At 31.1% G+C, this 16,509-nt stretch overlaps 1 protein-coding gene across 3 annotated transcripts in view; it reads right to left on the reverse strand.

Moving 5' to 3' along the window:
- The window catches only part of LOC106783620 (protein rhomboid-like), a 103,839-nt gene that overhangs the window by 7,769 nt on the left and 79,561 nt on the right, over positions 1 to 16,509 (reverse strand). For all 3 annotated transcript variants that reach the window (XM_014742312.1, XM_014742313.1, XM_014742311.1), the window contains exon 2: positions 1,149 to 1,414. In XM_014742312.1, coding sequence (XP_014597798.1) covers positions 1,149 to 1,406 — 258 coding nt within the window. In that variant the 5' untranslated portion in view covers positions 1,407 to 1,414. The remainder of the gene's footprint in view (positions 1 to 1,148; positions 1,415 to 16,509) is intronic.

The raw sequence follows: 16,509 nt of genomic DNA on the forward strand, positions 1-16,509 counted from the left end.
TTTCTTTTTTTCTATTTCAGTTTTCTTATTACTTGGGGGGGGGGGGGAAAGATTAAAAAAGAAAAAAAACAACAACAATAATAATATAAAAAATTAGAAAAGTAAAAGAAGTTAGGTAAATAAAATTAACGAAGAATCTTAAAATTCGTCTAACGATAGATTCGAGTTCGAACGATTTAAATTGAATTTGTCCGTTTGTATATCATTTAACGTGTAAAAATAAAAATAAAAATCTAATTAGAAGACAAAATATAAAGATAAAGAAAGAAAGAAAAGAAAACAAAAAAAAGAAGAAGAAGAAGAAAATGAGAAGAAAAGGTTTTAACTGAGAAACACGAACTTCCTCCTACTTTATTTAACGCGACAAGTTTTGTTAACTACGAAGAAGAGAAGAGAGAAGAAAGAGAGAGAAAGAGAGAGAAAGAGAGAGAGAGAAAGAGAGAGAGAGATCCACAAGTTCTTCATTCGCTTTAACGCGACGGCTTTCATTAACGATGAAAAAGATGTAAACTTCTTATCCGAGTTAACGCGCGACGTTTTCTCGTTAAACGTCTTTCTCGCATGAGGACCAAAGTCAAACCATGTAAAATCTTCAAGCCATGAATCCGTTCTTCTTAGGCATCACTATATATACACGTTTTGAACCACGAGGATTCGCCGTCTAAGCTCTTTGCAACTTTCTTTTCCGATAGTTTCTCGTGAATGGGCGCTTTTCAAACGTCCAAAGCTTCTTTTATAATCTTTTTCTCTCTCTCTCTCTCTCTTTACTTTATTTTTATTTATCAAAGATATTATCTTCCTTTTATATCATCAAATTTATCTCACTTGTGTCGCGAGTATATTTTTTGTTTTTGTTTTCAAATCTCTTTTGTAACATCATATAAATCTTAAATCGTAAATTTAAACCCTCCGTGTGTTGGCAAGGTGAATCTTTTTTTTTGTTTTTTATTTTTTTCGGGGCTAATGTCACATATACACAAATGGGTTGAAAAGTTTAAATCCTATTTCACGGTGAGAGTTGAAAAATGTCTTCAATGTTAAACCCTTCTACTTGTGTTATTTCCTTTGCAAATGAAAAGGGAAAAAATTGTTTATATAAAAAATGTCGAGTCGTATTAATCGGAAAAGAAACGTTTACGTTACAATACCTCTATGATACTGATGCATATCATGAGGTAGGGCGGTCGTATCCGAAAATTAGGCTTCCTGGTGGCCTGTGAAAACCTTGGTGTCGGTTTAACTGTCGTTTCATCATCGGCATGTGTCTTTCTATACGATGATGTCACGATGATCGGAGATTCTGTTGAATAGGGCGAACCCGGTACAGAATATGTCGCTTCTGTCAAATCTGATGAGATCGTTGACAATGTCGGCGAATTTTCGAGTAGGGCTGCTTCCGCGTCCATTTTGTCACCTGAAATGTACCATTTTTTTTTATACGAAACTTTTAAATCGTGCCTAAAAATGATCTTGTTATAATTTATAATGATTTGGAGATTTAGAGTAATGTTAGATATTAATAAACGTGACTAATGAGGAAAATCTCTGTATATATAATTTATATTACACATTATATATAATAATTGTATATAAAATATAATTTTATACAAGAAAATATATAAATATTTATTAACGAAATTATATATATTCTCTAAAGAATCCAATAATATATATAATAATAATTATATACATATAATATCATTTTTTATATACAAATAGAAAAGAAATATTTGTTCTTCGCGATGTGAAATATTTTGAAAAAAAAACAATTCTACAAAATTTCCAATAAAGATTATCCTTTCAATTTGGGATCATTGAAAAATCATTGAAAATTTTCATTGAATTTCTTATATCATTGTAAGAAATATAAAAGTAGACGGCGTCTATCGTCCGTGGAGAGTAGGTAAATAGAAAAGTTACAGGTTCTATAAAGCAGAGTTTGACGTTAACGGGTCAACAGTCTTCCTAGTCGAAAGGAACCTCCTACTTGGTTCGATAGTTATAGTTTACTACTCTGCCATTATAGAAAAGAGCTTTCTCTTTCGTAGATATTTAATAAAAACGTTAGTCGTTTCCATTATAAACTCGTTTGAAGTAGAGACTCGACGTTGGTCGTTTGTAAGGCACGACAGTAATAACATTTTCTTCCTAATGAGGAAAATTGAGAAATTAATCTCAAAGGATAGTAAAAAAAGAAGAAGAAGAACATGAAAAAAAAAAAAAAATATAAATATGTATATGAAAAAAGAGAAGAAAAAAGAAAAATAAATGAAATACAACGACGGTTCGTTTACTAATCGAATTTACGTTAAGCTTATTTGTGTAAAAGAACGAATTATTTAATATCGTTCGAAATATACAATTTTTGTCAGAACGTTGCCAATGTATAAACGTATTCATTTATGCATTTATGCATACACGTATGTACGTATCATACGCGAAAGAGAATGGTGTAATTAATAATTAATAATTATTTTCTCTTGATTTTTTATTAAATTTCAGTTCGTTATTACAAGTTAAATGAACGGCGGCATAGATAGTATATTCTATGTATATACGTTCTCAACGTTGTTTCAACATATTAACTGTAGTTATAATTAAAAGTGACTGTAATGCAATAACGATAGAGAATCATGTCATTCGCGATTTTCGATAGAAAATAATAATATTATAAACGTATTTCGATAAATTTTAACCGGAGTCGGAGTTTGGAAAGCGGTGGGGGGAGGGTTAGGAAGGTTTCGAAAGAAAATAAGAAAGAAAGTATATTATAATACCGTGCTAACGTTATATTTAATAGAAAATATTAATCATCGTTGATGATAATAATAATAATAATAATAATAATAACTACTCGATACGCGAGGAGAGTGACAGATAATGTTACGGAAATTTGAAAGGTAACGCGTTAACGTTTCTACGAAATAAAATTATAATTTTAAATTTGTGCGATCTCGCAACGCGATTCTTTAAGTTACGGTGGTTGCGCACCGGTTTCCCACTTTATTATGCTTAACCCCTCAATATATACGCAAATTAGCCGAACGCGTCGGTGATAGATATTGAACTCGATTACATTGAAATTTCTCAAGAGGGTAGGTAGTATTCGGTTCAACGGCCGCTAAACATTACCGATTATCGATTTTCTCTGTAGTGTTCCGATGGTGCCTACGGTGCCAAGTAGTAAGTACAAGAGAGAGGGGTGGAGGGTGATGGTCGACCTACGACTACGTTAAGGGTTTAGGGGGAGAGAAAATGAGGGGGATGATTTGCTCGGTATGATCGGAATTCGACGTATTTCCAAAATTTCCAATGTTTCGATCTGGATATCGTATATCGAATCGTATAACATCGAAATCGTCATCGCTTATACGAAAGAGAGAGAGAGAGAGAGAGAGAGAAAAGTGAATATCTTTGTGTGGGTGTACGTATGTGTGTGCGATATGAGAGGAGAAATAGAAATCCTAAAGCAGTTTCGATGATTGCGAGTGAAATTCTATGGTAGCTTGGTAAACGATCTAGAACACTAGAAACAAAGAGGTGTATACTGGTGATGACGCGTAAAGAGGTCACGCGAAGCCTTGACCACCCTTAAAGACTCATCACCTATACACACACACACACACACCTGAACCCTCTCTCTCTCTTTTGTTCCCATCCTCTTTCTTCTCTTTTGCACTTGCCTATTCTCTATTTAGAGAGAACGTGCATTCACTCTTTTCGTACCAATATATACGTAAACGGTACTATACTTGTCTAACACAGAACCACACGTATGTAAATGAATGCAAGCTATGCGCCACAGCCAATGGCATAACGTTTAGAACGTTAACTTCGTGACTCTGACGTTTACACTTTTCCTTACCTGGTAAAGATTCTCGGATATTTTCTAAAACGTGACTACTTAAAGTATGTATGGATGTATGTATATATGTGTTTGTTACGCGACTGTTTTCAAGTGTGAGAATAATAAAAGTAAAAGAAGAAAAATAGGCGAGACAGGAAATGTATGCTGGATCGATCCGTTTGAAAGTATCGTTCTTGAGAGACTTTTTTTTTTTTTTTTATTCATTCTACAGTCACGATAAAATTTTATAAGTTTGTACTTTGTAATTATTTATGCAAATGTTGGTAAAAGTACAGTGGCCTAAGTGATAAGAAACACTTTGTTGTTTTTGAGTGCCACTTACCGATAAGATATTTTTGAAAAGTTCTCTTCTATGTAAATTATTTAATATTATTAATCGCGTGCCCGTTCAAGTGCAATTATTTACATGGAAAACTTTTCAAACGAAAAATATGATTTCTACTTTATCGAAGATGTATGAAATGATATGCCTATATTTATGCGTGACATTTCTAGAGAGTATAGGTAAATTGTAATAATGATTATTATTATTATTATTATTATACTTCGACTATCTATGTTCGTTATCACAAACGTTAAATTACAAATTATAACATTTTTCATTTTTTTAATGGATAATTTGATTATTGTAGTTTATAGATGAATTGTAATAATTTCTCTATTATTATGCTTCGTCAATCTATGTTCGTTCTCACGAACCCTATATTACAAATTATGCAATTTTTCATTTTCCTAATGGAAATGATAAGGATTTTGATCCTTGTAGTAAATAGGTGATTTGTAATTATGATTTCTCTATTATTATGGTTTTACGATATGTCTTCGTTCTCACTAATAATAAAAATTACAAATTACACATAACATATAAATTAATAAAATAACAAGTTATACAATTTCTTCTTTTTTCAACGAATATAATAAAGAATTTGATCATTGTAGAGAAAATAGGTGAATAGTAATAATGATTTCTCTATTATTATGCTTTACCGATATGTGTTAGTTTTCGCAAACCCAAATGCAGAAAATGTATATCCAACCATAAGCGGCAACGCGTGTAACGCAGGTATAACGAACGAATGTTCGTTTAACCACGCCGGAAAGTACAACCACCGCGTATCCGTTACCGAGCTTTCGTGGCTTTTACTCGGTTGCGTGTGCGTTCGTTCGTACGAACTTGCACGACCTCTCCTATTCTCTCTTACTCTCTCTCTCTCTCTCTCTCTCTTTGTTTCTGTATGTTTATCATTGTATGGTTTTACCTAGGGTGCGTACATATTGGCAAAAGAAAGCTATGAATAAGCGCGTACTGTGCTTACACCAGTGTGTTCGAATAAATCTTCAATTGGGTTTATCCAATTCGCGAATTTTTGTCGATACAATTTCATATTATTAAACTTATTATTAGCCCCCGACGTGATTGAACGAATGATTGACGCGAACGATAGTTAAACGAAAAAACAAAAAAAAAAAACAAGGAACATCAAACACCTATAGAATATAAAATGATAATAGGGGAGGTTAGGGTGTGGAAACATAACGAGAATATGTATACTTTGATTTATTTTCAATTTCAATGGAAGGTTTATCGTTTACAAATCAATTCGAAAACGTTTGATAAATATAATTTGACAGGGCCACTTGTATCATAGAAATGTTCATTTTTGTTTCTTTTCGAATTAATTTCAAACGTCGTAGTTCTTCTTTCTTACTTCTCTCTCCCTTTTTATTTTTTTTTTTTTTCTTTCGTTCACGACCAAAACAAATATCTACGAGACGATTCGAAATCGAAATAAAATTCTTTCAGTTGGCATCGTCACGCGCGTGTAACTTTGAAATTTGCCGCTGTTAGGAGTTGGAATATTTTTCAACTACCCCGGCCCCCCTACCTCCCTTCCACCCACCCATCCACCATTTCACCTTTTTTCCCTTCCCTACTTGGGAGAAGAGCACATATTCGCTTCGGATGTTTTCACCCTCGACGACATTTTCTACATTCCTTTGCTAGACTTTTACATCGTTGTTTCCGAGCTTGGTATCATTTAATAACGTTTTCGAGGAAATATTTAACATTCGCGTGTTCGTCATTTTTGTCCGTTTAATTAATTTCCATTTAAAATCCTGTTTCGAGATACAATTCGCGTTATTATTAAAACCGAACCGTTTTCTTGTTAAATTATATATATATATATATATATATATATGTGTATTATTACGAAAATATTAGTTTCGTTTATTTGCATTATAACAAATAATTTTCACCAAGCTAACAATTATTATTTTCATTTATCGATATTGAGTCTAATTATCCAAGACATTAATTATTTAAATATAAGAAAAAATTCGTTATCGTACTATTTGATATTTTAATAATTGAAATAAAATTTTAAATCAATAACATATTTATTTTACGTATATTTTTATTTCCAATTAAACTTACTCTATATATATATAGATATTACTTAGATATAATTTTATAAAATGATTATAATCCTTCATACAAATATCAATGGAATATATTTTTCTATTTAACTTTGTGTATTGAAATGAATAATGAAATAAAGAAAAAAAAAACATGAAAAAGGAAAAAGAAAAACAAATTCAAATGTTGTTTAAAATAAACGAAAAAAAAAATTAGAAAAAGGGGGTGGGAGGTAACAATCAAGATGAAAAATTCTTTGCTAAAGCCCGAAAAGCTCAAACTCTCTCGTTTGAGCCCTAACTCAAAGGCTCATAAATACATAGTCATTAATTACTTTACATAGTACGGTACCAGGTGAATGCTGGGATACATATGATCGGCTCATTAATTTTCAGCGACGTTATATCGACTTTACGTCATAAGCTGCCATGATATTCCAAAATCCCGTTTTCTGCTAACGCAGAAATCCACGTCCACGTGTATATGTACATGCATATTATACATACTCATACACATAGACACATATACATCCATACATATACACGTATACATTTATATCTATACCTATAGACGTATTATGTCGCGAACGAAAACCGCAAATCAAAATTGTGCCCCGACGGCAACTAGAATTTCACGCTTACGGTAAAAACAATAGCCGACAGTAACAGAGAATTTGTTATTATTAAAAAATGTATATTACCTAACTATCTCTCTCGTATCAATTTAATTTATATCAGATTAATCGTAAACTATCATCCAAGTTAATTAATTATCTTTGAGAAGGATGGTATTACTTTGACGAAGTTATTCTCCATCTTTCGAAAGAATATATCTTCAAAACTTAAAAAGAGAAACAAAATTATAAAGAGGATCTCGATTTTCTTCTGAATAAAATATTCACGTTGTATATATTATTTCATTGATTTATTTATCTTTTTTTACATTTTTAAATTCGAATTTTTTTGTAAACAATCAAATTTTCCACACATTCGATCGTAAAGATTTCTAATTATTATAATCATCTTATTAATTCAATGAATTTAATTTCGATACGTACTCACGGATATATACACACGTGAAATGAATTTTGATTAAAATTAAAATGATTTCGATACGTTTTAATATAAAATACAATAATGAATATAATAAAATAAACGAAATTGAATGTATATAAGTTTTGTACCTATTCGATTTCGTTAACACGTGATATAAGTTTCACTTCAATTTCAATTTCAAACTTTTATTTTCTTTTTTTCTAAATGAGAATAAAACTAAACAAATGATATTAACATTTCCATATAATAAAGAAACAAAATGATTGCAACGATACAACACAGAACTCATCGCAAATGAAATAGAACAAGAGTTAATTATTATATTATAATATATTAAATGTAATTAGAATGAAATTTTTGTAATTATGAAAAAAACATTTTAGAAGCAACGACCGTCGTTGTCGAATATTTTCTAACTGACGAAACGTGTGACTGACTGACTGACTGACTGACTGACTGACTGACTGAAAACTCGTTTCAGTTTCGAAAGCATAAAAAAGCGTGTGATGATAAAATGAATTCTCGTCTCTCTTTTTCTTTTTTTGTTCCCCTCTTTTTTTTTTGTTGTTTTTTTTCCTCTCGAATTAGTCGGATGGCCGAGTCTGGGTATCCGAGTAACGAGAAAATGGCAGATACACGAGGATGTTGACGTAACGAGATCGGACGGAGACATATTTGCTTTATTGCACGACGGATTACAACTCACTCGTAATTCTACTCTCTCACACACACTCACTCTTATTTCCTATCCTTCTCTTTCTCATATATGATACGCATAAATGCACATAAACGTGTGTACACACGCGTATACGTTCCTCCTCATAGATCCATTTGTAATCTGATATGAATTATCATTGAATGAATTGTGGGTGCGAATCGAACAATGCAGGAAATCCTTCGAAAACGGATTATTAAACAATGCATTATAATTATCGTTAGATCTTTCGAATTCCTTATGGGAAAACTTTTCGAGAAATAATCGAGATTCATACTATATACATACCATAGACAATAAGCATGCAACAACAATAGGCGTGCCCTAAATTGAAGAACAATATCGAATAGATATCCAAAATTGCCCGTAAGATTATTAATCGAGTAAAAATTTAAATCAGATTATCAATTATTTATGATTCATTGTAAGTTAATAATAAGTTTTCTATTGAAAAACTTCTGTGGATTATTCTTTTGTACATTTTTTTTTTTTTTCTTTTCAAATTTATGCTCGCGTCATCGTCGGAAAAATATTTTCATGATTTTCCTTTGGATAAATGAGAATTTTTCTTATAAGAAACCGAAATAAATGAAAGAAAGAAAAAATAAGTTTCGATCGTATTTCTTTTTTTATCGTTCACGTGTACACGCGTGCGTTTGTATGTGTGTGTGTGTGTGTGTATGTGTGTATAGACAAATTTTCTTTAAAAAGTATCGAACGTTGTAAGGGAAACGTGGAATGATAAAGGAGGCAAAGCATGCCCGTCGAAAACGTCGGAACTTTTATGATATTTTCTTGGTATTTCTTTGAGACCATGGCATCCATAAATTTTGTCCAATTTTAATATTTTCTCCCGGGTAAGTTTAAAAAAGTTGTCCCGAAAGAGAAAGGGAATAAGAGGGGACCTTTTAAAAGTAGAATCGTTCCTTCTTCATTACAGATACTTATATGTATGGTTTTGATATTCACATTCGATTAATTTCAATATATAAATGATTTAGATAAATATTTAATATAATTATAATCAAATATTATTATATGTAATATTTAATTGAGATCAGTATTAAAAAACGATGAATATTTGAAAACAGATGATTCATTTTCTACAATGAAATCAAATATTACTAACCATAAGAAAATATATTCATCTGAACATAATCCTTGTCTAACTATAAATACCGATTATCTTTTTATGCTATATATATATTATAATTTATAAATATCTCATTTATTTTTGTTATTATTGTTTATATTCACACGTATACTGATTCATTTCTTAAGAAAATACCGATTAAATAAATATCATTATGTAATACACGTCTTATCAAAGAGAAATAATTTTAACACAATTAGAAGATAAGTTTAATATTGAAAATGGAAAAAAAAAATGTATAAAAATATTCCTTTCATTTAATTATAACACGAAATGTTTCGTCGAAGCGTGAAAATGATCGAACAACATTTCCTCGTACTTTATAGCTTACCATCGTACGATCCAACCCTTTTGATATAATCTAATCGTTACTAATAAAGTTCACTTTTAATTCGCACCCTTTCCTTTTCTCTTTTTTCTTTTTATTTCGAAAGCTATTGAGTTCGTAGTGCAAACGTCGAATCTTTTACCAATCGTACAACCCCTTTTCACCTTCACCCACACATATACACATGTACAAAATGTATATATATCTAGCTACGTACCTATACTTGCCTACCTACCGTCAATAACGGCATACACGTTATTTGAAATGAAATTGCACTCGATCGAATATCGTGTCTATGGATGGAGTCGATCAAAGAATTTGAAATCGTTGCAAATATTACCATATATTTGTTTTCCTTTTTCTTTTTTCTTTGTTCCTTTCACTTTATAAAATCATAGAAAAATGCAAAACGATTCGTTTTCATTCGCGCGTTTGTCCTTATAATAGTTACAATTTCAATCCTTTCACCTATCAGACTTTCTTCCGCCCTCTCCCCCCCCCCACCGCCGCCCCGAAATTTTCGTATCAGTAAATAAACTTTATCTACGATTTATCATCATTGGAAAATCGTTGTTTTAAGCGCGTAATATAATTATAAAACGTTTCGAACGGTTTTTTTTTCTTTTCTTACCTTCATTGGATTCCGGAAAAAAGGGCACACTCGAGTAATTAATTTTATTTTTCTTCATTTTGTTATATTGCATATTTATTGTATATATATATATGTGTATTATGTGATATATTTGATGTATTGGTGTGAGCGTCAGGTATGTGCGATCAAGCCGAGAAGTGAAATGATGAAATTACGTTCGGTTCCGATTGGAGCAGACGATTCAAACGTATCTATCCATTTTCATGAGATACGGAAAAAAAGAGAGAGAGAGAGAGATGTAAAGAATGATTAATATCATCAGAAAGAGAGAGATAGAGGAAATCAAAATCACGAGGGAGGAATGAAGGGTGGGAGGCAGAGGTGGAGGGAGAGGGGGAATTTAAAAAAAGGATACAGGAAGGAAAAAAAAAAAAAAAAAAAAGAAACAATGGGATAAAAAATAGTTCGTCCACTCGGAGAGTGGTGAACGAACGTCCGGAAAAACAATGGTGGCAGGTGTCTTTTCCGAATGCCGCCAACTGTTTTTGTGACACTCTAATGCGTATCGATGGAAGGAAGGAAGGAAGGAAGGAAGGAAGGAAGGGTGATATCGCCAGGATGCAGAACGTTTCTTTCACGAACAACGACCAAACTATCCGAGATTAATGTCTTTTACTCGAAGTTGAAAAATCGTGAGCGATGTATTGCGACGGTTTGTCATTAAAAAACAAAAAACAAAAAAAAAATAAAGAAAACGAATCTCGACACAAATAAAAAGGGAGATGAAAAAGAAGAAAACAAAAATAGTACGAAGGTAAATATTATAAATGTAATAAAAGGTTCCCCCAACGCGTTCTTCTCGTTTCATTTCATATCTATTAATAATTAATTCGATTAACTAATGTACGTTCGATACATAACGTTACGATTGAAAACAATAAAATGAGAGAGAGAGAGAAGGAAAGAAAGGAATATAATATTATGATATAAAAATAATGAGAAGAGAAATGTGCAAAATAATTTATATATGTATTTTATAAAGAGAACGCGTATTAATTTATTCCGAAGTTAAAAATTGATCGGAATACGTAAAAATATAAATCCGATACTTAATTCGTTATCACCGGTCATTATTAATATTAATATTATTATTATTAGTATTATTATCTCTCGTCCGTTTTATTTTTCTTCTCTCTCTCTCTCTCTTTCGCTTTCTCTTATGTTTATATACAATATATTTTATTTATATGTTATTCAATAAAGATAGTTAGCAATTCTTTTCGTTTCGTTCTAGCACGAAAGTTATTACTCGTGTATTTTTGTAAAAAGAGAAAGATTCGATTCGTTCGTTTTTATATTTTTTTCTCACTTGTATACAATATGTGTATGCGTATGGGTGTGTGTTTTTTTTTTACATGAATCGATGTTTCGACAGTTTATTATCCGTTCTAGGATCGAAAGGATCAACGTGCCCGTAGATATATCCCAACTCGATTTAATGCGTTTCGTCGATGCGTTAATCCCGCCTCCGGGCATGTTTCAAATCTAATATCGTTGAGAAAATCCCATTTTCAAAAATATTTCACGCAGGTAAATACGCAATCTTTATTTTACTCCTATATTGATTTTTCTTCCTTTCCCTCTCCCCCCCCCCTTTTTTTTTATTACTTTTTTACTTTTTACGCAACATGCGTTAATTATTCAGAGAAATATCTCGAATGTATAATATATACAACATTTCATATTACTTTCTTAATCAATATTATTATTATTATTATTTATTAATAGTTGTATCAAGAATTCTTACATATTTATGAAATAATACATTTTTAAAAAGAGAGAAAAAAGAAAGTTACTTTTTAGATAATATTTTTTTTTTTTTTAAATTCCTACTTACAAAACGTAAAATTGCACGAGATTAAAGGTTAACCCGTAGTTCTGCTTTTAAATTGCTATCAAACGACATTAAAAGTAAAAAAAAAGAAAAAATGAAAGCATTTAAATGAAATAATCCTTTACTTGTGTACTTTAGATTGATTTTATTTCTCATCTATCGTATTGCTTAAATTGTTATTTGAAGAAAACAATTAATTATTTACGAAAAATATCAATTTTAAATAGGGAGGGGGAAGAAAAAAATAATGAAAAACAAATGTTTTTTTTTCTCTTTCCTTTTAAAATATTAAGTTCTGTAAAATGTTAAGTTGCCAAGATCAAAGACTACTCTTAGCTTTGCTTTTAAATTGCGATCATACGACATTAAAAAGAGAAAAAAAAAGGGAGAAAAAGAGAGAGAGAGAGAGAGAGAAATCTTGTGCTCGTTAAATCGTTTCAGCTCGTTTACAACGTTACGAGACGACGACGGAACTCGTTACATTTACGTTACGATCTCGGAAAAGGTGATTCTGTTGTTACCGGCGTCGTTTAAGGACTACGATGATCTTCAAAAACAATTGCCAATATACGAGACCTCAAAGGAATCAAATTTGACTTAATTTTGTCTATAGATTTATTTATTATAATTTTGTCTATTTTACATTTTTGACAAAAATTTGTTTCAACGATCAGACAATTTTCTAGAAGCTACATTTTTCAAAGGAAAAATCTTTTATTTTGAAATTGGATGCAGATGGGGTTCGAAAGGAAGCTCGAAATAAGGGTGGTCATCCCCTTAGAGGCAAAAACCCTAGTCGAATGTATGTAAACAAGCAAAGTGGTCGGATAGTGTAAACTCGCTAAGAAAATATTGAATGCTGAAGGGCTGAAGGGCCAGGGACAAAGAATATCATTGAAATTGATTTCTTCACCTTCTTATTTTTCTTTATACATGATATATCATTTGAAATAGTTTTTCAAAAATAAATCTTTCCTTTTTTAACGAGATGCATATAAACCATTTTATGAATTATTACCAAATAAATAATAAATGAATATAATTAAAATAAATAAATATATGTACTCTATATATGTAATCTATATAATAAAAAAATATGGAGAAGAGTAAGTTAACTATTAAGCTTTTGAAATAAAAATATGCTAACAATTCAACTGACAGGTAGCAAACAAAAGATTACATAATCTAGAAATATATAAAGGGAAAAAAAGAAAAAGAAAAAAAGAAAATGATAAAAGAATAAACGATAATACTACCAAGATAGGGTAAAATTTGGATAATATTTGTTGATTAAACTAGTCAAAGTTTCAAGTATGGCAAGATAAAAGAATCAACAAGAACGACCAGGTGAGAGCATGTAAATTATCTAAGAATATTTCTGAACTGATTTACTTCTTTTTCTCTTTTACCGTTCTTTTTTTTTTTTTTTTTTTCCTATTCGACAGGACCCCAAATGAATCTAAGAATTTCTCTTACATTCCAACTCATGTGGAAATCTTTCTATTTTCTTTTCCTCTTTCTATTCGTTTAAAATTTCGAATAAAAAGAAAAAGAGAAATGAGAGAGAGAAGAAGAAGAAAAAAATGAGAAAAAAAGAAAGAGAAAGGAGAGGAGAGAAAGAGAAAGAGAGAGAAATACTTTTTATTCGGGAGTAACTTTCGGTTTACCTACTCCGCAGAATCGAAAGGAGAAAAGTCCGTTTTCTAACCGTACGAAAGGAAAAGTCCATCGTAGAGGAGGATCCTCAGAGTTGGAAGGACCAAGTCGAAAGACGAGGCAAATAAGATTCAAGCGAATCTACGGTTACGTCTCTATAGCTTAAAAGCAACCCACCCACCCATTCCCAATCCTCCTTAGTTTCCTTCAAAGATTCTTTCTTCTTTTTCTTTCTTCGATCCTTTTTTTTTATTTTCTTTTTCGTGTGTTTTTGCCTCTTTTTTTTGTTTGTTTGTTGAAAATCGACTCGGAAAAATTCATTTTTTTCCGAATGAGTTTGTTCTATTTTAATGTTTAATACTATAACTTTTATCTGTATATATATGTGTGAGTGTGTATATATAAACGAAGATCGACAATTGCAGTGTATTTACAATTATATATTTTTATAATCATAAGGATAAAAAAATAATACATCGATATGTTTCATTATATTGACATTTGTTTGAAATATATTTTTTAAAATAATATTTTTCGAATCCTGATTAAATATTATATATTAGTAAATAAAACGATTGGACGATACGTTTAAATTTGTATTTCCATGCATATGTATATATATATATATATATACATATATATACATGTTTCACATTCGAGTAACATTTGCATTTGGTACTCGTGACCGAAGCGTATTACCGCATTAAACGTGGATGCTATTACATGCCATTATCTTATATTGCGTGTAATGTACAACGTAATTTCTAAAAGGCTTTCCTCCACCGATGCGTGTACGTACGCCTGGAACGCGAATAAACGCGGCTTATCATAGCGAAAATTAACACGATTTTCACACTGAACTTGTATGCCTCGATCAAATTTACGATTAACTTTTATCCCCTATCTCTGTTTAATATCATACCTGATTGAGATTGATACGACTAATTCCGCAATGTTCGTTATTGCGATAATAAATATGACGCGAAATAAATCATTCTTATTAAACAAAATATCATACGTGTATATATATATAAGTATCATACTTTGTTTAAAAACAATGATTTTATCCTTAATTACAAGAATTACAAGAATTATAATTTTATTTTATATAAATTACTTAAAATAATATGCGAACGAAATAATAAATAATTTTCTTGAAAAATCTTTGCCTACCATTTTATTAACATAATTTATTCAATAATTCACCACGCGCGGTTTATTTCTTTAACGAAAAAAAATATCCAATGAAATTTTCTCCAGCTATATATATATATATTCCAACTGGTAAATTAAAAAACATTGTTTCCCCGTGATCACGTATGTTCATGCACACGTGCTCGAAATATACAGGGCGTAAGCTGTCCGATTTATTCTCGAATTTGAATAACGCGAAGGCAATAACTGTCTACCGCGTGCCGATATTACAAATTTGTTTCGATGATATGTCGTTGCGATATGTATATCTAAATAACGAGGAGAATTTCGTCTACTAAATAATAAATAAATAAAATAAATAATAAAAATATACGTATACAAATGTACGTAGAAAAATCAAAATCAAAAATAAATCAGAAAGAAAGTACGATAAAGAAAGAGAGAGAGAGAGAGAGAGAGAGAGAGAGAGAGAGAGAGAGAGAGAGAGAGAGAGAGAGAGAGAGAGAGAGAGAGAGAGAGAGAGAGAAGAGATGGGGATAGAATGGTAGGGGGGGGGAGGAGAATAAAGGTTGGGAGAGTTTGTAGAGGGAGAAAACAAATTTACACTTTCAACGTGATGTTGTATTAGTATCCTCGTACGATATTTTAATTGGCACGATTTGATTATGGAACCTCCCCCCCCCCTCTCACTCCCCTCCCCTCCCCACCCCCGTCTCTCTCGTTTCGATCATATTTATTACGAAAATATATTATACGAGTAAATATTTCGTCGGTAGATAGATTACGTTTGTCAAAGGGTACTTGGATTTTTATCGAACAACGTTGGTGTACGATCTTCTCTCTAACGGCGACGAACAAATTCACGATCGGCAAATAAACCGGTATCGATGTTTAATTACTCCCAAAATTACGTCCAATTTCCCGCGGCTAACAATAAGTCATTAATTAATGCTTACCGTACTGAATTTTCTTCTCATGCGTAAAGTGCGTATCATAATTTGACAATTTTATAATCTCTCTCACTCTCTCTCACTCACTCTCTTTCTCTCTCTTTTTTTCTTTCTCTACAAGGTGGTGGTAGAGAGATAAGCTTGAAAATGATTTTCTTTTTCTTTTTCTTTTTTCCTACCCCCACGAGCGATTAGAAAAATTGTACAATCAATTTTATATTACATTTATCGTTCGTTGTTTTTTTTTTTTTTTATATACTAAACAAATTAGTATCATTCTTATAGATTAAATTATACCGAATAAAGTTTAAGATTGAAATATCTCTATGATTTATTATCGATTTGAGAAAATAAAAGAATATTTGTCAGTAAGGTAGAATAAAAGATATCGTAAATCGTTTCTTCAAATGTTTCAAGTGAGAATTCGCGATTGAGAAACATGCGAAAACAGTAAAAAAACCCTTGGAACATGTAGATCACTTGTATTTTAACTGCAAAGACAGTCTCATCCAGCAAGCTGTTCCAAATGTCTTACATTGTTCAGTTACTTAAGTAAAAAATAAAAATCACCGCAAATACAAACTTTTAACAGCCAATCAAATTACAACACAGGGACTTATTCTCTCTTTTATAATCGTTAACGCACCTGATACTTTCACTCTTAATTTATTATAATAATGTTCAACAATAATGTAAAACTAATGTTAAACCCTTCTCAAACAAT

The sequence above is a fragment of the Polistes canadensis genome, unplaced genomic scaffold, assembly GCF_001313835.1.
Source record: "Polistes canadensis isolate GaletaPanama2010 unplaced genomic scaffold, ASM131383v1 scaffold_23, whole genome shotgun sequence".
Classification (NCBI taxonomy): domain Eukaryota; kingdom Metazoa; phylum Arthropoda; class Insecta; order Hymenoptera; family Vespidae; genus Polistes; species Polistes canadensis.